At 39.4% G+C, this 24,641-nt stretch overlaps 1 protein-coding gene across 4 annotated transcripts in view; it reads right to left on the minus strand.

The window, feature by feature from the left end:
* The window catches only part of lyst (lysosomal trafficking regulator), a 291,632-nt gene that overhangs the window by 147,556 nt on the left and 119,435 nt on the right, over positions 1 to 24,641 (minus strand). For all 4 annotated transcript variants that reach the window (XM_072251045.1, XM_072251047.1, XM_072251049.1 and 1 more), the window contains 2 exons: positions 15,255 to 17,316; positions 1,255 to 2,260 (listed from right to left, as the gene is read on the minus strand). In XM_072251045.1, the coding sequence (XP_072107146.1) occupies positions 1,255 to 2,260; positions 15,255 to 17,316 (3,068 nt within the window). The remainder of the gene's footprint in view (positions 1 to 1,254; positions 2,261 to 15,254; positions 17,317 to 24,641) is intronic.

Consider the following 24,641-nt stretch of genomic DNA (forward strand, 5'->3'; position numbering starts at 1 on the left):
GTTGCAGATACAATACATAAGCAAGCAGTGGATACCTCTTCCAAAACCATATTAATCAGATGTTATGCTCTATTCAAGAGAATACAGCTGAGGGAGCGTGGAGAGGGGAAATGGCGGGCAATACGGAGGACAGAGAGACAGTTTGGTCTCTTTAAGGAATAAATTGCGAACATATGCTGGGTTAGCAAGCAGAGGATATCAGATTACCAAGAGCAAAAAAGTCCGAGGCTTTTCCTTAGTGCAGAAACCCACTATTGAAATAATGGTAGAAGGAAAATTCTTGTCAGCACTGAAAAATGGAATAGATAAAATAGTATGAAGGACATCTAAATGAAAAAACACAGTAAATTATTTTAAAAGATAGGACAAGTATCCCTCAATTTTACCATGTTACTCCTGAAATTGTCTTCCCCAAAAAAATAGTAACACATTTCAATTTTTGAATATCATAACTAAAATTTATCATAACTGGATGTTTGTGAAGAAAAAGTATTTCAGGATATATATTGCATACATTTCTCTGACATTAAATTTGACCTTCGAAGCTTTGAAATTTACACTGCTGTGAAGCTTCAACATCAATTGTACTTCGCCAAGAGGAAAAAGAGTAGTAGAAGAGTTAAAGTAGATAACACAAACTATGGTCAATAGACAAGCTTTGAAAAGTTGACTTTTGAAAGCCAGCAGCCAAGGCAATGTAGATGGCCACAGGAAAAATTGTTTAAAAAACTGGTCAAGATAATTAAGTTTATTAGTGGAGCAGATCACAAACACCAGGCTTCAGTAATTGAAAACATAAAAGCAGGTTTAATCCATTTAATTTTACACCTTTCAAGAGCATGTATTCTCAGTTCTATAGTAATAGCAAACAAAATTTTACACTGAATTATCAAATCAATAATACTGGATTGCATTTAAGTTCAATTTATAAAGAGTGACAAGAATCCAGTGTGGGAAAAGAAGAGGCCAATCCTGTTAATCTTTTGGTTCCTTTCTTTGGGCCTATAGGAAGTATGAAAGAGAACAAAATTAACTTCATTTCACATCATGTTCAACCAAGAGGATAACAGGTGACTATTTTCCAGGTCTCTACAAAACACAAGTGCTCAAAGAATTTCAACCGCAAATCAGTAGTGATTCTACTGCAATTACCTCTACTAGGCAAAACAAGATTTCTGGATTAAAGGCTCCTAACACTGGACTGCAGGTGCTATCATGCTGCTAAGAACAGCGGCACAATAATGAAAAGTATACCTGTGGAGAAAGTTCCAAATCTGCTCTCCCAGAAGGAAGCGAAGCATGTAAGCAGATGGCTAGTAAAGCTTCCAGCAACCTGATGCTCTGCAATGCCCATTCCTCCTCTGTTCTCTGTAGTTCTGGCTCCACAAAATCCCAATCCTCATCACCTTCGGCAGCAGTACTCTGCTCATCCAAATGATTTGCTGATTCCTGGACAATTTCAGACTCTGATTTAGTTGATTCCTCACTATTGCTGACATCGGATGCATCTTTATTGGCCATCAGATCTGAATATGAATGTAAGGAAATTTCTAATTGTTCACGATTTTCACACTGAGTTGATGTTCCTACTTTGTTTTCATTTCCATTGTCCATGATTGTTTTGGATAGCCCCTGAATAATAATCATCACCAATCTATGACAGGCCTCCAGACCACCTAGTTCATGGAATTGCTTCTGGAATAAAACATTTTTCAAGTAGATTGAACGACATATGGACCACACATCTGCTGCACGTCTGATATGCTCTTTTGAAGGTAAAACAACATTGTCTGGTGATAAATGAGGAAGCACATTACCCACAGGGTCGCTGGCTGTGCTATCATAGCCAGAGGTATCCTCAGAATCGTTAGCAGATTCACGATCAGATTCAGGTTCTTGACTGATGCACATAAATGCAACACAGAGAAACAGGTTTATCACATTTATATGGATGTCTACATTTCTGACTTTCTTCTTTTTGGGGTGAGATTCTTTCAGAACCTCATAAAACCTACTTAAGCTCTGCTGCATCTCATTTTTATGTGGTGCAGTGTGTTGGCTACTTGCAATATCACTGGTACTTAAAGCAGAGTCCTCTGTATTAGTCTCTTCATCCTCTTCTCCATCTATACGTTGATCTCCAAGGCACAGGATTAAAGTTTCAAAAACCATCAAAGCACTGGATCTAACGCAGTCTAGATAAATTAATTCTGTCATCTGATTTAATCCACTGCAGCTCAAAAAGAGGCTTCTAATCAGCCTGCAAAAACAAACACACATTTGTTATGCAAAACATACCTAATAACCCAAATTTTCATTGATATACAATCTATCAAGTAGAAATCAAAATTCATGGGAGGTTCAACAGCAGTTAGGAAAAATTAATTCCTGAATAGAATGACATCCAACGAAATAAATTACTCTGTCTTCATGTTTCTGTCTTTACTGTGATTATATATAATATTGTTTATTGAATAGAATTATCTGATCTGACTGAATAACGACCCCAATTAAAGGGTGAAATGAGTGCCTTGAATCGTATTAAAAATGCTGTTGTCATTATATAAACTTACATCACATATGGGAAATTATCTAACTTGCACATAGGGTCAATCTATCTAATTTGAAAATATATGACCTCAAACTCTCACTGCTTACAAAGGAGCAGAATTTGGGAATGGAGAGAAATGAATACAGAAACAGACGGAGAAAGACCAGAAGACCACAAGACACAAGAGCAGACTTAGGCCATTTGGCTCATCAAGTCTGCTCTGCCATTCAATCATGGCTGATCCTTGTTATATATGAGACTCAATCATTATAAGGTGAGCATCATTATGTATCAAAGGGATCTTGTCTGCAAGGAATTTGTACATAGTTCCCGTGCCCGTGTGTGTTTCCTCTGGGTCCTCTGATTTCCTCCCACGTTCCAAAAATGTACAGGTTTGGGTTAGTGATTAGTTGGTGCCTATGCCTTTCAACATTTGAAAGGCTTCAATGAAATCCCCCTCATCCTTCTAAATTCCAGCGAGTACGGCCCAGAGCCATCAAACGTTCCTTATATGATACCCGTTTCATTCCCGGAATCATCCTTGTGAATCTCCTCTGAACCCTCTCCAATGCCAGCACATCTTTTCTTGGATGAGGAGCTCAAAACTGTTCATGATACCCAAGGTGAATTCTCACCAGTGCCTTATAAAGACCTCTTAAAATGAATGCTAACATTGCACTTGCCTTCCTCAACACCAACTCAACCTGCTAGTTAACATTTAGGATATTCTGCACATGGACTGCCAAGTTCCTTTGCATCTAAGATTTTTGGATTTTCTCTCCATTTAGAAAATAGTTTGCATATTTACATCTTCTACCAAATGCATGACCGTACATTTTCCAATATTGTATTTCATTTGCCACCTTTTTGCCCATTCTCCTAATCCAAGTCTTTCTGCAGCTTACCTGTTTCCTTAACATTACCAGCCCTCTCCACCAATCTTTGTATCATCTGCAAACTTGGCAACAAAGCCGCCTAAATCATTGATATAAAGCATAAAAAGAAGTGTTTCCAACACTGACCCCTGCGGAACACCACTAGTAACTGACAGCCAACAAGAAAAAGAATCATTTTATTTCCACTCACTGCCTCCTACCAATCAGCCAATGCTCTAACCATGCTAGTAACTTTCCTGTAATACCATGTGCTCTTAACTTGGTAAGCAGCCTCATGTGTGGCACCTTGTCAAAGGCCTTCTGAAAGTCCAAATATACAACATCCACCACATCGCCTTTATCTATCCTACTTGTAATCTCCTCAAAGAATTTCAACAGGTTCATCAGGCAAGATTTTCCCTCAAGGAAAACATTCTGACTGTGTCCTATCTTGGCCTGTGTCACCAAGTACTCCATAACCTCACCCTTAACAATTGACTCCAACATCTTCCCAACCACTGAGGTCAGGCTAACTAGTCTACAATTTTCCTTTCTGCTGCCTTCTTCTTTTCTTAAAAGAAGAGAGTGATATTTGCAATCCTCTAGAACCATGCCAGAGTCCAATGATTCTTGAAACATCATTACTAATGCCTCTGCAATCTCTACCGGTACTTCTTTCAGAACCCTAGAACCCTAGGGTGCAGTTCATCTGATCCAGATGACTTATGCACCTTCAGGTCTTTCAGCTTTTTGAACACCTTCTCCCTTGTACTAGCAACTGCACTCGCTACTCTTCCCTCACGCCCTTCAATACCTTGCACGCTGCTAGCAAAAACTCATTTCAGGGAGGTAGCACCACCATTTCAGGGAGGTAACACCGCCCCCCCCCCGCCCCTGGGGTGGACCTCCAAGGGTGTATGTCATACTTTGTTTAGTGATTTTGTCTAATCTGTAAACCAAGTTGGGTATATGCAGAAAATGTGACATTAAAATATGTACATATATTACATTATCATGTCTATTCTATTACAACTTTAAGCAAGTCTACAGGGAGTTTGGCGTCATCACATAGGACCTCAATAGAGTAGCTCCTTAACAGCTAGCTAGCTAGTTTAAATAATGTTAGCTACGCTAATAAACGAATGACACCTGTTAAGCTCACCTCAACATGTCTTTTACATTTTAACCCACCATGGGCAATGGAAAAGTCGCTGTTGCAAACAGTGCAGCGAGCAACACTGTTATTGTTTTTGAGGTCGACTGTAAAGCCCGCCCACAGAGAAAACTGATAGGTCTATTTAGCACAAAGAGAGACCAATCAGGATGCTCGCTCTCCCTCGCTCTTTCTCTCCCTCTCAAAAAAATCAATTTACAGGATATTGTATATAATTTCCGGGCATCAGGGAGCCGTTATCAATATGCGGGAGACTCCCGGTACTTCCAGGAGAGGTGGGATGTCTGTGCTAGTGAAAACTAATGCAAAATGCTCATTTAGTTCATCTGCCTTGTCCCCTATTACAATTTCTCCAGCCTAGTTTTCTAGTGGTACTATATCCATTCTCTTATTTTTTTAGATACTTGAAAAGGCTTTTTCTATCCACCTTGATATTGTTTGCTAGCTTGCTTTCATCTTTCATCTTCTCCCTCCTAATGATTCTTTTCGTTGTTTTCTGTAGGTTTTTCAAAGCTTCCCAATCCTCTATATTTCCGCTAAATTTTGCTTTGCTGTATGCCCTTTCTTTTGCTTTTACATTAGGTTTGACTTCCCTTGCGTGCCACAGTTGTACTATCCTGCCATTTGAGTAATTTCTTTTGTTTTTTATCCTGCACCTTCCTCATTTTCCCAGAAACTCAAGCCATTCCTTCTATGCTGCCATCCCTGCCAGCATCTCCTTCCAATTTACTTTGGCCAACTCCTTTTTCATACCACTGTAATTTCCTTCCACTGAAATACTGCTATGTCAGACTTTGCTTTCTCCCTATCAAATTTCAAGTTGAACTCAATCATATTGTGATCACTGTCTCCTAAGGGTTCCTTTACCTTAAACTCCCTTGTCACCTCTAGTTGATTACATAACACTAAATCCAGTAAAGCTGATCCCCTAGTAGGTTCAACAACAAACTGCTCTAAAAAGCCATCTCATAGGCATTCAACAAATTCGCTCTTTTGAGAACCATTAGCAACCTAATTTTCCCAATTTACCTGCATTTTAGAATCTACCATAACTATCATAACGTTGTCCTTTTGACACACCTTTTCTATTTCCCATTGTAATCTGTAGTCAACATCCTAGCTACTGTGTGGAGGCCTGTATGTAACTGCCATCGGGGTCCTTTTACCCTTGCAGCTTCTTAACTCAACCTACCAGGATTCAACATCTTCTGATCCTATGTCACATTTTTCTAAGGATTTGATGCCATTCTTTACCAGTAGAGCCATGCCTTCCTATCGCTTTGATAGAATGTATAGCCTTGGACGTTCAGCTCCCAACTACAACCATCCTTCGGCCATGATTCAGTGATGGCCATATCATCATACCTGGCCATCTATAAAGGTGCAACAAGATCATTCACCTATTTCTTATACTCCATGCATTGAGATATAACACTTTGAGTACTGTATTTGCAATCCTTTTTGATTCTGCATCCCTAATATACTAATACTCACCATGCTGGCTGCATTTTTGAGCCATCTGAGGAATCTGTCTGCCATTCCTGATGTCTGACTGCATGCTATCTTGGCCATTCTCTGCTGGAAACAGAACCTGGATCAGAAGTCCAGACTTAGTTCCTTCAATTGAATTTGTTTATCCTCTCATTGTCCACTTTATAGCCACCTTCTCTGTTTAAATTGTGCAGGAGTAAACTTGGTTCACTCCAGATCTGACTGGATTTAGAACCGACTATATGCTTATTCATGTCCTTCCTGACATTTTGAAACTTGCTCTGGTTCACTTCACAACAGCTTTGTCACCAAGAAAAAGCAAGGGTAAAAAGACCCTGTTGTGAGTCATATTATACAGGCCTCCAAATAATGGCCAGGATGTGGGATACAAATTACAATGGGAAATAGAAAAGGCATGTAAAAAGGGCTATATTACAGTAGCCATGATGACTTCAATATGCAGGTAGACTGGGAAAATCAGTTGGTGCTGCATCTCAATTTGTAGAATGCCTACGAGATGGTTTTTTAGAGCAGCTTGTGATTAAGCCTACTAGGGGAAATGCAATTCTGGATTGGGTGTTATGTAATGAACCAAATTTGATTCTAGATCTTAACATAAATGAATCCTTAGAAAGGAGTGATCATAATCTGACAGAATTCACCCTGCAATTTGAGAAGAAGATGCTGAAGTCAGATATATTACAGTGGAGTAGAAGGAATTACAGAGACATGAGAAAGGATTTGGCCAGAATTGATTGGAAAAGAACACTGGCAAGGATAACGGCAGAGCAGCAATGGCTGGAACCTCTGGAAGCAATTTGGAAGGTACAGGATATATACATCCCAAAGAGGAAGTAGTATCCTAAAGGCAAGATAACACAACCATGGTTAATAAGAGAAGTCAAAGCCAAAGAGAGACATACAAAAAAGCAAAACTTAGTAGGAATTTAGAGGATTGGGAAGCCTAATTGGTAGAGGACACCAGCAGGGATGATGGCAGAACAACAATGCCTGGAGTTTATAGAGACAATTCAGTAGGCGCAGGATAGATACTGTACATCCCAAAAGATGAAGAAGTATTCTAAAGGGAGGATGAGGCAACTGTGGCTGACAAGGAAAATGAAAGACAGCATAAAAGCAAAGGAGAGTGCATACTATATAATAAAAAAGTTAGAGGATTGGGAAGCTAAATAAGTTCTATGTAGAAAAAAGATGAAATATGAAGGGAAGCTAGCCAATAATATACAGTAAAAGATACCAAAAGTTCTTTCAAATACATAAAGAGTAAAAGAGAGGTAAGAGTGGATATCAGAAAACTGGATAATGACCACAAGGTATAGGAGCAGAATTAGGCCATTTGGCTCATCAAGTCTGCTTTGCCATTTCATCATGGATGATTCAATTTTCCTCTCAGCCCCAATCTCCTGCCTTCTCCCCATATCTGTGGTGGCCAGTGCGATCATGTTTGCTGTTGTGTGCTGGGGCAGCAGGCTGAGGGTAGCAGACACCAACAGAATCAACAAACTCATTCATAAGGCCAGTGATGTTGTGGAGATGGAACTGGACTCTCTGACAGGTGACTGAAAAGAGGATGCTGTCCAAGTTGCATGCCATTTTGGACAATGTCTCCCATCCACTACAAAATGGACTGGTTGGGCACAGGAGTACATTCAGCCAGAGACTCATTCCACCGAGATGCAGCACAGAGCGTCATAGGAAGTCATTCCTGCCTGTGGCCATCAAACTTTACAACTCCTCCCTTGGAGGGTCAGACACCCTGAGCCAACAGGCTGGTCCTGGACTTATTTCCTGGCATAATTTACATATTACTATTTAACTATTTATGGTTTTATTACTATTTAATTATTTATGGTGCAACTGTAACGAAAATCAATTTCCCAGGGGATCAATAAAGTATGACTATGACTATATCTCTTCATGCTCTGACCAATCAATCTATCAATCTCTGTCTTAAATATACATAAAGATTTGGCCTCCACAGCTACCTGTGGCAAAGAATTCCACAGATTCACCACTCTCTAGCTATAGAATTTCTTCCTCATCTCCATTTTAAAATGACACCCCCCTTTTCTTAGGCTGTGTCCTCTGGTCTTAGACTCTCCCATCATTGGAAACATCCTCTCCACATCTACTTTATCAAGGCCTTCAACCATCTGATAATTTTCAATGAGGTCACCCCTTATTCTTCTGAATTCCAGTGAATACATGCCCAGAACCATCAAACACTCTTCATATGACAAGCCATTCAATCCTGGAATCATTTGCATGAACCTCCTTTGAACCCTCTCCAGTTTCAGCACATCCTTTCTAAGATAAGGGGCCAAAACCTGCTCACAATACTCCAGTGAGGCCTCACCAGTCCTTTATAAAGACTCAGCATTACATCCTTGCTTTTATATTCTAGTTCTCTTTAATGAATTATAACATTGCATTTGCCATAGTTACCACAGACTCAACGTGCAAATTAACCTTTAGGAAATCCTGCATGAGGACTCCCAAGTCCCATGGCACCTCAGTTTTTTGTATTTTCTCTCCATTTAGAAAATAGTCATCTCTTTCATTTCTTCTGCCAAAGTGCATGACTGAATACTTCTCGACACTGTATTCCATCTGCCATTTCTTAGGCAGATTAGCAGAATGAGCAAAATCCTCCTGTAGCCTCTCTACTTCCTCAAAAATACCTGCCCCTCCAACTATCTTCATATTGTCTGCAAACTCTGCAACAAAGCCATCTATTTTATCATCCGAATCATTTACAAATAATATAAAAAGAATCAGTCCCAAAAGACCCATCTAACACCTCTAGTTACCGCCAGCCAGTCAGAAGAGGCTCCCTTTATTCCCATTATTTGCCTCCTGCCAATCAGCCACTGCTTTATCCAGGCTAGAATCTTTCCTGTAATACCATGGGCTCTTAAACTTGTTAAGCAGCCTCATGTGTGGCACCTTGTCAAAGGCCTTCTGAAAATCCAAGTACACAACATCAACTGATTCTCCTTTGTCTATCCTGCCTGTTATTTCTTCAAAGAATTCCAACAGATCTGTCAGGCAAGATTTTCCCTTGAGGAAATTATGCCGACTATGGCCTATTTTATCATGTGCCTCCAAGTACCCTGAGACCTCATACTTAATAATCAACTTCAACATCCTCCCAACCACTGAGGTCAGACTAACTGGCCTATAGTTTCCTGTCTTCTGCCTCTCTTTCTTCTTGAAGAGTGGAGTGACATTTGCAATTTTCCAGTCTTCCAGAACCATTCCAGAATCTAGTGATTCTTAAAAGATCATTATGATCTCTTTAACCACCTCTTTTAGAAGACCATCTGGTCCAGGTGACTTATCGACCTTCAGACCTTTCAGTTTCCCAAGAACCTGCTCTCTACATATGGTAACTGCACACACTTCATGCCCCCTGACACCTGAAACTTCCACCATACTGTTAGTGTCTTCCAGTGAAGATGATGCAAAATACTTAGTTCGACCACTAGTTCATTCTGCCCCATTACTACCTCTCCAGCATCATTTTCCAGTGGTCCAATATCAAGAGGGAGCCTCTCTTTTACACTTTATGTATCTGAAGAAACTTCTGATATTAACTTTCTTTAATATTATTGGCTAGCTTACTTTCATATTCCATCCTTACCTTCTTAATGACTTTAGTTTCACTCTGTTGGTTTTCAAAAGCTTCCTAATCCTCTAACTTCCCACTAATCTTTGCTCTATTATATGCCCTCTCTTTAGGTTTTACAGTGGCCTTGACTTCCCTTACTAGCCATGGTTATGTTATCTTTCATTTAGAATACTTCTTCCTCCTTGGGATGTATACACCTGTACCTTCCAAACTGCTTCTGGAAAATCCAGCCATTGCTTCCCTACCAGTGTTCTTTACCAATCAATTCTGGCCAAATGCTCTTTCATGCCTCTGTAAATCTCTTTACTCCACGGTAATACTGATACATCTGACTTTAGCTTCTACTTCTCAAATTTCAGGATGAATTCTAACAATTTATGAAACCTTGCCCATTAGGATTCTTTTACCTTAAGCTCTCTAATCAATTCTGGTTCATTGCACAACACCTAATTCAGAATACCTGATCCCCCAGTGGGCTCAACCACAAGCTGTTTTGAAAAGCCAACTTGTAGGCCCTTAGAAATTCCCCCTCCTGTAATCCAGCACCAACCTGATTTTCCCAATCTATCTGCATATTGAAGTCCCCCATGACTATTGTAACATTACCCTTTTGACATGCATTTTCTATCTCCTGTTGTAATTAGTAGGCAAATCCTTACTACTGTTTGGGGGTCTGTATACAACTCCCATCAGGGCATTTTAACCCTTGCAGTTCCTTAGCTCTAATCACAATGATTCAACACCTTCCAACCCTATGTCACTTCTTTCTAATGATTTGATTTTTTTTTAAACCAATAGAGCAATGCTGCTCCCCTGCCTTCCTGCCTATCCTTTCGTTACAATGTGTATCCTTGAACACTGGAGAGTTGGTAATGGGAGACAAAGAAATGGTTGACGAACTTCCTTATTTTGCATCAGTCTTCACTATGGAAGACACTAGCAATATGCCACAAATTTGAGTGTCAAGGGCAGATATGAGCTGCTATTACAAAGGAGAAGGTGCCTGGGAAGATTAAATATCTGAAAGTAGATAAATCACCTGAACTAAATGGACTACACCCCAGGGCTCTGAAACAGATAGCTGAAGATTGTGGTGACATAAGCAATGATCTTTCAAGAACCGTAAGATAATGAAATGGTTCTGAAGGACTGGATAATTGCAAATGTCACTTCACTTTTCAAGAATGGAGAGAGGCAGAAGAAAGGAATTTATAGGCCAGTTAGCCTGATTTCACTAGGTGGGAAGATGTTGTAGCCCATTATTAAGGATGAGGTTTCAGGAGGATGAGGTACTTGGAGGCACGTGATCTCCTTAAGGGAATTTTGCCTGACAAATCTGTTAGAATCCTTTAAGGACATAACAGGCAAGATAGACAAAATACTGTCAGTAGATGTTGTTTACTTGGATTTTCAGGCCTTTGACAAGGTGCCACACTAGGCTGTTTAACGGTATTAAAGGAAAAATACTGGCTGACTGGCAGGAGGCAAAGAGTGGGAATAAAGGGAGACTATTATAGTTGGCTGCTGGTGACTACTAGTGCTCCGCACGTGTCAATGTTAGGACCACTTCATTGCACGATATATGTGAATGATTTGGATGATGGAATTAATGGCTTCGTGGCCAAGTTTGCAGACAATACAAAGATAGGTGGAGAGGAAAGTAGTGTTGAGAAAGCAGAAGTCTGCAGAAGGACTTAAATTGGGAGAAAGGGCAAAGAAGTGGCAGGTGGAATACAGTGTAGGGAAGTGTATGCTCATACACTTTGGCAGAAGGAACAAGTGCATAGACTATTTTCTAAAAAGGGAGCAAATTCAAAAATCAGAGGTGCAAAGGGAGTCCTTGAGCGGTATTCCCTCAAGGTTAACCTGCAGATTGACTCAGTGGTAAGTGTTTGCATTCATTTCAAGAGCACCAGAATATAAGAGCAACAGCAATGCTGAGACTTTATAAGGTACTGGTCAGACCTTATTATGAGCAATTTTGGGCCCCTTATCTAAGAAAAGGTGTGCTAGCATTGGGGAGGGCCCAGAGGAGGTTCACGAGAATGATTCCGAGAACCGAAAGGATTAACATATTAAGAGTATTTGATGGCTTTGGGCCTGTATTGCTGGAGTTCAGAAAAGTGAGGGGTAATCACATTGAAACCTATTGAATATTTAAAGGTCTGGATGTACGGAGGATGTTTCCGTAGGTGAGACCAGGACCAGAGAGCAGAGCTCATTCTAGAGGGACGTCCATTTAAAGTAGAGGTGAGGAGAAATTTATTTAGCCAAAGGGCCGTGAATCTGTGGAATTCTTTGCCATAGGCACATGTGGAGGTGAGGTCATTGGATATATTTAAAGCAGAGATCGATAGATTCTTGATTAGTTAGGGTGTCAAATATTACAGGGAGAAGACAGGAGAATGGAGTTGGGGGGGATAACAATTAAAAAAAAATCAGACATGATGGAATGGTGGAGCAGACTCAATGGGCAAATAGCCCAATTCTGCTCCCATGTCTTATGGTCCAAGAATCCAAATGAAGAGTGACATACAGTTAAACCTAGATCAAATCCAGATTTCCCCAGGCATCTCTGTCCTTGCACCATCTCATTCAAAAAAGCTATTTTCATTACAACAAAATTATTCGTCTGTACAAGAATGGCATACCAATGAAAATCAAGATATAGTATTTACTCTTTAGTTATGGAAGAAAACAAGATCCAAGGATTGTAGGATGGTACTGAGTTAAGATGGCAAGAGGGATTTGAAAGCAATTATGATTTTAAATCAATAAGGTACTTAATCAGAATATTGTAATTAAAGACAAAGTGGTTTCCTCATAGCACTCAATAATGTTACAATTTTAACTCAATTAATTAGTTTTCTTTCCACCAATTGTTTGAAAGTATATTCTACTATTTTTTGCAAGTCTACCTGACCATCCAAAGTGGAAAAATGTTTCTTTCAATCTGCAACCTCAGTACATAGATTTAGCACATTAAGACACAGTTTAGTTCAACCACAGGGAGAACATGCCATTGTGTGTGAAATTCAATTCATATATGTCTGGTCATTAATGCCAAAGGGGGAAAAAATTCAAAGAATCAACCTTGTCTACAGAGGAAATTACAATACTTATTTAGATTTCCGGCATTTGAAATCTAACAAAATAGCAGATAAAGGTAATCTTAAAATGGAAAGTACATTAACTCTGTCTTCAATTACACAATTGAGAATTAGCAATTATACACAGTTATTAATTTTAGGAATTTTCAGGAATGATTCTCTGCATTCACTTTTAGTATTACATACTCTTAAACAACACATCAAGACAAAAATCTCTGGATGAGAATTGTTTTCATGGTACCTCTACTCCACAAGTGGATCTAAATTAAAAGGAAAATAGCAGGCTTTATTTTTTTCTTTTGAAATCATAATTGAACAAGTGTCACAATGGGAAAATTACCATTTTAGAGATCAGAATGAATCATAACCGTGCAAGGACTTAAAAAGCAGCATGGGACTCAAAAGATAAAAATGAAGCAATCCTAAAAATCTAAATGTAGGAATTAATTTACAAGCATGGAAAATTTCTATTTGATGACTACTGATTGATATTGCCTGAGGTGGCTGCATGAGGGTCTACCTTCTGGTGTTACTGTACTGTTCCCAATAGTGCAGTAATACACCATTAACAAAGATTCAAAAACCTGCCAAGTTTCAGCTACAGCTGAGTGGTACTACTACTTTTGCATACTGGTTTAAGCATGCAATTTGTACAGAACTAATGATCTTATCACTAAGTGTTGCTTTCTGAAGAAGCTCTCAGCATCAGGGCTAGTTAAGAATTAACATATTTTAGCAATCTGGTGGTTCAGTGTCCTTCAGTAAGATAACCCACACTGGCATATTTTCACCTCAGTCTGAAAATGTAGATACATACACAGCCACAAGGCAACTTTAGTGCTAAGTGACTGCAGTGCTATCCCTTTATAAGTTTCAATTTACAAACATATCAAATGAGAATTCCAGGATTGAAGTATTAGACAGAAACTGCAAATAATTCACACCGAAAAGCACAATGATTCAAAATCTAAACTTCAAAATCAAAAATATAAATGGCCATCATATTGTATTCAATTTTAATTTCATTTTGAGTCCTTACCTTCATCAATAAAATACAGAATGATTACAGTCGACCTTCACTAATCCGACTACCTGTAATCCGGTTCCTTCGATAATCCATCACTGATCACGCTTAATGTGATCCTTCTGTAATTCTGCATTTTCACTAATCCAACACTCCTCAGGTCCCAATGGTGCCGGATTAATGAAGGTCGACCTGTACCACATTTCCTCTTGCACTCTCAAGACAACACAAATCACTTTAGCACAAATTTATGCTTTTGAAATGCTATTGTAATGGTAGAAAAACAATTACCAAATATAAAACACTAGATTTTGCAGGTGCTGGAAATCTTGAATGACACACAATTCTGGAAAACTCAACAAGTCAGGCAGTATCTATGGAGGGGAATAAACAGTCGATGTTTTGGGCCAAGACCCTTCATCGGAACTGGAAAGGAAAGGGACAGAAGTGAGAATATGGGGACAGAGGGGAAGGAGTACAAACTGGCAGGTAATAGGTGAGAGAAAGGAAAGTTGGGGAGGGAAGGGGTTGAAGTACGAAGCTGGGAGGGAGTAGCTAGAAGAGATTAAGAGCTGAAGCAATCTGATAGGGCAGTGGATAAAGGAGGAAAGGGAAGGGGGGGAACCATGATGTGATGGGAAGAAGGGAAGGGGTGAAAGGGTAACCAGAATGGGGAAAAAGAGAGAGAAAGAGGGAGAAAGGAGGGGGCTGAGATTGCCAAAGATGGAGAAACTGACATTCATTCCATCAGGTTAGAGGCTACTGAGACAAAATATCAGATGCCGCTCCTCCAGCCCGAGTTTGGCCACCTGATGGCAATGGAGGTGGCCATAGACAGACATATTAAAATGGGAACAGGAAGTCAAATCTACAGGAGATCCTGCCTCTTGCAGTGGATAGACCAAAGGTGCTCGACAAAGCAGTGCCCCAATCTGCATCAGGTCCCCCAATGTAGAGGAGGCCACACTGGGAGCACCAAATGCAATAGATGAATAGAGGACACACTTCTGTTAACAGTGGAAAACAAAGACCAGAAAACCTGTTTCAGATGGTAGGTCAAAGACATGTAGTGACAGACACCAGATCTTCTCTGCCCTTCAAAGAGTGCTTTGCATTCACCCATCATTTTGACGTCTCATCTGAAAGACTGCCTCAGTAACACTTCCGCTGGCTGCAGCCTTGATTTTATACTTGGAGTACTGATTTGAAAACTTTGGCTTCAGAGTTGAATTCCTGCCTGAATCAGGGTATGTTTGTTTTAACAATGTGTTACATCAGCAGCTTGCTATAAATTTACTCTTATTTTTATTACAACCTACATCCTTCTTAAACTGAAACTTGCATGACACTAAAAATAGCAACAAAAGGCTTACTCACTTGGATTTAAAGAGTGAAGGCAATGTTTGCAGGTGAAGTTGAAGAACCTCTCGAGACAAATATCTGATGTGATTATATGCTTGGGTAGAGTGTCTTGTTACTCTTAGCTGCTGTCCATAATGAGACAGCTCCACCCCCTTTTGAAGCACAGTGTTAAAGATATGAGTGTAAAGTTGCCACTTAACTACAGCATTGCCTTTTTGGATTAGGTAACATATATGGCTGGCAACTTGCAAACTCAGCTGTGTGTCTTCAATGAAAAGAAGATCTTGGTAAGCTTCCAAGGCCTCCCAAGTCCACATAATGTCTCTGGACCTTCCGTTTGGTAAGATACCATCTGATTGGAATTTGGGATTGGAAAGACTGGATGAAGAACCAGTTTCTAGTAAGTTTCCTTGTAGAACCTCAGCAATATCAGGTGTCTGACTACTATCGATAGTGCAAATATTACAGCTTGCATGTTTCATTTTCTCTGATACCTCTCCACCCCCAAGCTGTTCAAGGATAAATTTAGTCAGAATATTCAAGATGTGCAGTTGACAGCTTTTTAAAGTTTGTGACTTCATGGCATAAAGCATGGGGACAATGACAGATCTTGGATCCATGCAACAGCAGATTCCCACAGAATGCACACCTGATAAAATCTGCACACAAGTGCTGCTTAAGTTAATTTCTTGCAGCAAACGTAGACACTGGTGAGCACACAGTGCAATACAGCAGCAGCGACTGGGATAGCAAATTTCACCATCTAATGCTATGTCGAAAGGATTGTTGGACTGCTGATATTTGAATACTGCAACAGGGAGACCTGACAGATCTCTGTGGTGGTGCATAAACTGAGAGTATTCACATCGCCTGTGCCTCTTACGTGTACAAACAGATTGGTGGAGTTGTTCTGATTTTATTTTCTTGACAATGCTGATTATTTTCATGACATTATCAATCAGCGATTTGATATGTTCTGCTGCCTCTTTAGACTGGGGATCACCTTTTGTAACTAACACTTCCATCTTCAGCACTGTACTTTCAAACAGTTCAAAGCCATGATGCCGCGTAAACTCGTGGACGAGGTCCATGGCTTGACTGAAGAAGAAAGGATTAGTGGAAGCTGACTGCAAGGTACAGATTAGAATTTGCAAAACTACCTCAAGTAACTCGGGTAGCAAAAGTATTTTGTGATGAGAAGATGAGAAAGAAATATCTTTGCTGAGCTCCTGCAGAGTCTTCTTTGGCTGTAGAACAAAAGGATCCAGGCGCTTTTCAATACAATTCTTAATCTTCAATGTTGCTTTCAGCAAGTCTACAATATTTCTTCTAAGCGTATCTGGAATGTTACTTCTATAATTTATTTCAACTGACATCAGGTGTAATACAGTCCGTAGAAGCATTCTTTGAACCAGGGCTGCTGGTTCTGTTGTCCATCCCATAGCGACTTCCTCAGCTTCAGATTTATTACTATTGCAGCAGTCCCCAAATCCTGCCAAAAATTCTGTTAATGTGGGAACTACACTAGCTGCTAAAGCTGGATTGTGATTTAAGGCCATGTCAAACTTGCAAACTTTTTCTAACAGAGACAATAAAATGTGACAAAGATCAAATGGAGTATTAGCTACTCGACTTAAAACAGTTGACTCCATGTCTACTTCTTCCAAAACAGTAGCACTTTCTGAACTTAGGTTATCGTGTACTACTTCACTGACTCTCAAGGATGGAAGCAGAGAGCCCATGGGGGAGCTATAGTCCTCTCTTGACTGACGGGTTATAAAAGGCTGTAAAATCTGCTGCCGTCTTTGTCTGATCATGACTGAACTGTCATCACCTGAACCAGAGTCAGAATCAGATGTAGAAAGTGGGACTTTCCTTGCATCCCTCAGAGTGTAGCACTGCGCACTTCTACGCTGTCGCCTTGTCTTCCAGTTGCTGGTGCTGCATCTTGATGGTACCTGAGCATATAAAACCAAGTTTCCATCTGGTGTGTGACCTGTTTTTTCCTGAGGTTTAGATGCAGAATATTTGGTCTCTTTGGTACACAAAAGATCTTCGAGTGCAGATAGATTATAATCTACAAAGCAAAATAAAGAAAAGTTAAAGCACAAAATACTTTAACATGTAGATATCAAGAGAAAATATTAGCATAAAACAAACAGGTGGGTCATAAAGAGATCTTTTGGCACACTGGCCTTCATAAATCGAAGTACTGAGTATAGGAGTTGGGATGCAATGTTGAAGTTGCTAAAATCAAATTTGGAATATTGTTTGCAGTGCTGATCAGTTACCTACAGGAAAGGTTGAATAGGTTCAGACTTTATTCCCTGGCACGTAGGAGAATAAGGGGAGATTTGATAGAGGTATACAAAATTATGAGGACTATAGATAGAGTTAATGCAAACAGGTTTTTTTCCACTAAGGTTGAATGAGATTAGAACTATATAGGTGATAGGTTATATTTATGGGGAACATCTTCACTCAGGGTGTTGTGGAACAAGCTGCCAGCAGAAGTAGTAGATACGAGTTGGACTGCAACACTTGAGAGAAGTTTGGATAAGTACATGAATGGGAGGGGCATAGAGGGCTATGGTCCAGATGTGGGTTGATGGGATTACACAAGACAACTGTTTGGCATGGACTAGATGGGTTAAAGGGCCTGTTTCTGAACTGTAGTGGTCTATGACTATAACCAATGGATCAGAAACAAGGCAACTTTGGATATAATTATACAATTCCATAAATTATTGATATTCACTCTGCAAGCAGCCATGACTATACCTTACAAGATAACAACAATTAGTTATATTCATTGCCAGATGCTTTTACATAACAGTAGTAATGAGAAATTTTTGAGTTGTAGGCAGGTTCCTTTTCTATGGCAAGTCCATCATCAAACATTTATTTTGTGGGTATAGTTGTGCTGATGTTCATCAGTTCCCCTCTTCGCTGAAACAGTATTTACTGTGTCCGTGATAAAACTCAATTGCAGTAGTCTTACCTTTAGCGAAAGCCACTGATCTTTTATTTATAACTCTGTACAATATTTTAATATTATGTTTGACGCAGTATTTTGATTTATGGACTTCCTTATTTACAAAATGGTTAGATGATGCATTTTTCAGAAACATCTGAAAGTCAGTCTTGAAAAATAATACTGCGACTTATATGAGCAAGCAGAACAGTTGTGAAGTGCAAAGCAAGATAGAGGGAATAACCAAATGATCTATTTTCTTTCTCCACTCACCACCACTACTCGCGTCTTTATATTAGCTATCACTAGCTCCCACTCTAAGGCCTAATGCAGGATTTGGTTCTGAAATGTCAATAATTCCTTTCAAACCCCCCCCCCCCGCCCAACACACACACACACATTCTGCTCAAACTGCGGTGTTCCCCCGATAGATAGCTCTTTCCCAGTAATGTTTAATGTCAGAGGAAGGTTAACCAAAGCATTGCTATGACTTGGAAAATTTGTGATTTTCTTCAAAGGGTGCAGCTGTATTTTTAACAACTATCAATTGATGTTGTTTCATTTTGTGACAACTTCTCTGATCCGCTGTCAATCCCATGGTTAAATGGTTACCTTCACCTACCCAGACCCCAGATCATTGAATTATCTACAATGTTTCTTCAGCTGCCTCTCCTCCTTTACAAGGCTTAGAAAAAGCCATTTCTTTGAGCAGGCTGGACAATGTTATGTGCTCTTCTTTTTCTCAATACGCAAATATTTCTATTTGTCCCTTTTTTAAGGACAGTACAGAGTATTGTTCCATCGTGAAGTTGCCATGTAGGAACGTAGAACAATACAGCACGGGAACAAGCCCTTCAGCCCACAATGCTGTGCCAAACCAATTAAATTAGTAATCAAACAGTGAAATAAACTAATTTGTTCTGCTTACATGATGTCCATATCCTTCACATTAATATGCCAATCTAAAGGTATCTTTAAAATTCCAAATCTCTCTACCCCTACCATCACCCCAGGCAGTACATTCCAGGCACCCACCACTCTTTGTAAAAAAAAACACTTGCCCCTCACATTTCCGTTGAATTTACCCCCTCTCACCTTAATGCATGCTGTCTGGTTTTGCACATTTCAACTGTGGGAAACTGATATTGTCTGTCTACTCTAACTATGCCACCCATAATCCTATAAACCTCTATCAGATCTCCCCTCAGCCTCCACCACTCCAGAGAGAAAAAACATGCTTAGCCAACCACTTCTTACAGCACATGCCCTCTAATCCAGGAAGTATCCTGGTAAACCTATTCTGCACCCTCTCCAAAGTTTCTGAAATCCTTCCTAGATTGGGGTGACCAGAACTGTATGCAATACTCCAAATGCAGCCTAACAGGAGTTTTTATAAAGCTGCCACACAACTTCCTGACTTTTGAACTCAATGTTCACTAAATTGCATAGATTAAAAAAGGAATTTACAGAGCACCACATAGAAAGTCAGATGGCATTCAAACATTTAAAAAAGAACATCCAGAGCAGAAAAACACCTTCAGTTTTTGTCTTCAAACATTTTACGCCTGCTCAACGTTAACAACTTATTAATGTCAGTGGTCAATGTTGCTGATCATAAGGCCCTACAAGGATTAGATCAAACGGTCAAATAAACATAATATAAAGAATGAATTAGAACAAGAGTTGACCAGGAAATTAGAGATGTCCAAAAGATATCAATGGAAGTCCAACAGATATCTATTAGGACATATTCAGACTCCCCAGCTACTTCCTGGAGAACCTAAATGCTTGATTATGATCATTGATTTGCCCAAGATTAGGAAAATTATACAAGACCAAATAAAATAGATGGGTCTTCACATTTGAAAATAAATAGTCATTGATTCACTATTGCTATATTTAAGGCCTGGAACTCCCTACTCAACATTGTATCTCCGCAAAAAGGACTCCAGTGATTCAAGGTGCTTACCAAAGCACTCAAAACAATTGTTTGTTTGTTAGTTAAGCCCATCACCCCTACTGGGGCATAGGCTGTCAAAAGAAGTTCGATCCTGTGCCAGTCTTTCAAGATGTTCCCAGTTGTAGTCTTTCTTCTTGGTGTCAGCTTCAAGGCTGCATTTCCAGGTGTTCTTTGGCCACCCTCTCTTCCGCATTCCCTGGGGATTCCACATTAGTGCTTCTATATTCCACGTTCCAATAGTGACAAGCCTTGGATGATAGATGGTTGATCAGCCCCTTGGCTTCTAGTACAGGACTTTACACATCTTCAAGCAGAGATTCTCTTCCAGGGCTGAGGTCTTTGGAGATTTCTTTGCTCTAGTTTTTACAACATGGGTTGCTAGTCCCATTCCCAACCCTTCTCCTTTCATAGAATCACAGAACACTACAGCACTAAAACAGGCCATTCAGCCCATCTAGTCCAAGTCAAACTATTAATCTGCTTAGTCCCATCAATTTGCACCTGGACCGTAGCTCTCCATACCCTTTCCTCTCTTACTTATCAAGAACCTATCAACTTCCACTTTAAATATACCCAATCACTAGGCCTCCACAGCTATCTGTGACAATAAATTTCACATTCATCACCCTCTGGCTAAAGAAATTCCACACAGATCAAGGACAATACATTTTAGACTGGTTGAAGTACTCCAATCTATGAACTAGATTTTTTTTAGATTATGAAGACACGTAGTCCTCTTTTATTGTCATTTAGTAATGCATGCATTAAGAAATAATACAATATTTCCTCCGGTGTGATATCACAAAACACAGGACAGACCAAGACTGAAAAAACTGACAAAACCACATAATTATAACATATAGTTACAACAGTGCATCAATACCATAACTTGATGAAGAAGTCCATGAGCACAGTAAAGTTCAAAGTCTCTCAAATGTCCCACATCTCACACAGATGGGAGAAGGAAGAAAAACTCTCCCTGCCATGCTGACCACAATCCGACTCTGAGTCATCCAAAAACTTCGAGCTCTGATCAGGTCTCTGACACCGAGTACTGTGCGCTATCTCTGTCCGAATGATTCGACCTCCTTCTCGGTCACCAAAAGCAGGCAAGGCTGGGGATTTTGAGGCCTACCATCCAAGAGATTCCCAACCACGCAGTAACAACAGCAGCAAACGAGCGTTTCAGAAATTTCTCCAGATGTTCCTCTGTGCTTTCACGTCCATTCTCCATCAATAATTAATAAAAAAAAATACGGAAGAATTTACAATAACTCTCAAGGTAATTGCTGAATATTTACTGCATACCCAGTTGAAAGTAACTTCGAACACAAAGTAACTTCATAGTTTTAATTATATCATAGTCTTGCTGACAACTAATAAGAATCACTCAGTCTGCGTGATTAAGATGATTTCACATTCAAGAGATGAATTTCACACTGCCAAATCAAAACTTAAAAAAATGGAACATTCAAACATAGATATTACAAACTGATTGATTATCCAACATCTGCATTAAGTAGTTTGCTATGTTAAGTTTTCCATGCATCTCGTCATTTATTTGGGCAGAGCAAACAGAAGCAATGATACGAACTTACTTTTACTTCTACGAGGGGTGATTGAGAAGTTTGTGGCCTAAGGTAGAAGGAGTCAATTTTAGAAAACCTAGCACATTTATTTTTCAATATAGTCCCCTCCTACATGTACACACTTAGTCCAGTGATCGTGGAGCATACTGATCCCTTCTTTGTGGAAGTGGTCCACAGCAGGGGTGATAGATAAGTTTGTGGCCTAAGGTAGAAGGAGATGAGTTATTAACTTCAAACTTTCTGCATAATCACTCAAAGAGCTGAACTGTACGTGCATGTAACGAGAGTGTTTTGGACCTCCAGGTGGTCCACAGCAGGGGTGACTGATAAGTATGTGGCCTAAGGTAGAAGGAGATGAGTTACACAGCTCTTGTTAAACGCACGTGCAGTTCAACTCTTTGAGGGAAAATGCAGAAAGTTTGAAGTTTCTCCTAATCTCCTACTTTAGGCCACAAACTTATCAATCACTCCTGCTGTGGACCACTTCTGGAGGTCCAAGATGCCGACTTCTACAAAGAAGGAATCTGTATGCTCCACGACCGCTGGACTAAGTGTGTAAGTGTTGGAAAAATAAATGTGCTAGGTTTTCTAAAATTGACTTCTTCTACCTTAGGCCATGAACTTAGCAATCACCCCTGGTATGTTATCAATGAAGTTATAAATTCAATTATGTTGGATATGTCAATAGAAAAACCCAGAGAGGCTATACTTCCTCTCCCAAAACTTAACTTCCATCCTTTCAACCCATTGAGAAGAATATTTTTATCCACTATTTAGCAGCTTTCTGCCTTTACATAATACCACAAAGCTTCCTGCTCCTGTATCCTATCAGTCACCTAATTCTTAAGTTTCTGCAAACACGAGGAAATCTGCAGATGCCGGAATTTCAAGCAACATAGATAAAAGTTGCTGGTGAACGCAGCAGGCCAGGCAGCACCTCTAGGAAGAGGTACAGTTGACATTTCGGGCCGAGACCCTTCGTCAGGACATTAGTTTCTGCTTGGTTTGGAAATTTTCTGCAAATTTCTCCCTATATTTTGAAAATTTTCTGTTGACTCCAGGTTTCTAGGACTTCAACATCAACATCCACCACAAATACCCTCTCCATCCCTCTTCTCACTTCAAAAGCAGGTAGACCAGATTCTCGCCCAGTCTCAATCACAACCCAATGGCTTCAATATTACCAATATTTCCATTATTGGTCCTTGTCCTTGATTACAACCCATTTACTCCTGCAAGTCAATCAATCTACGTGTAAGCCCACTGATCTTTTGACTAAATTATTATTAAACACAACCCAGCCACATCAATTTTTAATTCTTTAAATCTCTACCTGGCAATGCTAGGAAAATGACAATCCTAGTCTTCTTTCAAAAGGAAAATTTGTTCTGTCTTATCCGCAGCAAAAGATTTAATCTAAACTATAAAAAGGCATTCTGATAACGTGCAAAATTCTAAACGCTTAATTAAGATCATGATTTGCCCAAGATTGTGAAGGTGATACAAGACCAAATAAAACAGATGAGCCTTTATAAATAGAAACCAAAATTCAGCTTGTATGTCCAAGCAACATTCAGCATCTCTAGAAACAAAATTATTTTGAACAGATTGCATCAAATCTCCTTTAGTGGAACAGGACTGAATGTTAAAAGAACAATTTGGTTACAGCAATTTTGAACAGCAATTGATTTCTCTCTGAAAGTTTGCCATCTAAACTGATGATCAGAAAACTGTGAAAAGTAGACAAAGAAAGAAATACCAAAACTAAAATTGAAAGCTGTTGTTATAGATCCTGAAATTATTTTTGAGATATTGCATGCAGACTTTTATTTTCTTTAGCTTTGAATTCCATTTCACGCTCAGTATCAGGATTTTGCCAAAGTCTTTAGTGGTAAAATCCTGGTACAGGGAAGGCATTCCCAACACGTCATTTTTAAAAGAACACATCTGGTACTGTCAGAAATATTGTTAGCAAAAAAAGTATTTGCAGTTGGAGCTCAGAATGGCACTGACATAAATATATTCTCTTTTTGTTAGTACAACCAACAAAAAGAAAAACAACACTAAGAACAATTTAAACCTATCACGTTAAGTAGCCAAATGTATATTGTTCAAAGAGTATTTTAGTCTACAACGCGATCATACATTTGTATAATTGGATAATTCACTGCTACATCTGATATTTCTCAAGATGGAGAGATTTTTAAATTCCTGACTAGTTATGCAGCACAAATTAGTTTAGATGATTAGAAGATTATCTTAAGAGTCAAATTTGTTCAGGAAAATTCAGGTTGCCTTCCAAGCTTATTGACTCACAGGAATTCTAATGGCAAACTGCAAAACTGAAACAGAAGGACATGGGATAGCACCAAGAACCTTGAATCCCTGGCTCAGAAGCATGTAGAAACCCAGTGAAAACAACAGAAGACATCCACTAACCCTCTGTTTGCCATCAATCATGTCTACCCCATGTACAGAGAGCCTGTAAGGTGCACAACGACCACAGAACCAGAGTTAAAGTTATCCTCATTCTTGATGCACTGTCCAAATATAGCAGATAAGAAAAATAAGAAAATAAGAAAAAAATAGGAAAAACTAGTCTCAGTTAATTATGCTAATTGTGTTGTATGGTAACCCAGGAAATAACCCAATCACCTTTGCTCTTGTTAGTTGCAGTGTTGTTACTGAATGAAACCTATATGGAAATAAGGATCTATATTAGCTGTATGATCGCATTTGCAATTCCATGCCAATGGGCAAAAGCACTTCAATTGCAGTTTATGAAAATGTTGAAAAAGAGGCCTTGCAAATCTGAAGAAAATAAATTTCTGGGATCAAATGCAGCACAAAAGGTAGAAACAAAAAGCAGAAAATGCTGT

The sequence above is a fragment of the Mobula birostris genome, chromosome 2, assembly GCF_030028105.1.
Source record: "Mobula birostris isolate sMobBir1 chromosome 2, sMobBir1.hap1, whole genome shotgun sequence".
Taxonomy (NCBI): domain Eukaryota; kingdom Metazoa; phylum Chordata; class Chondrichthyes; order Myliobatiformes; family Myliobatidae; genus Mobula; species Mobula birostris.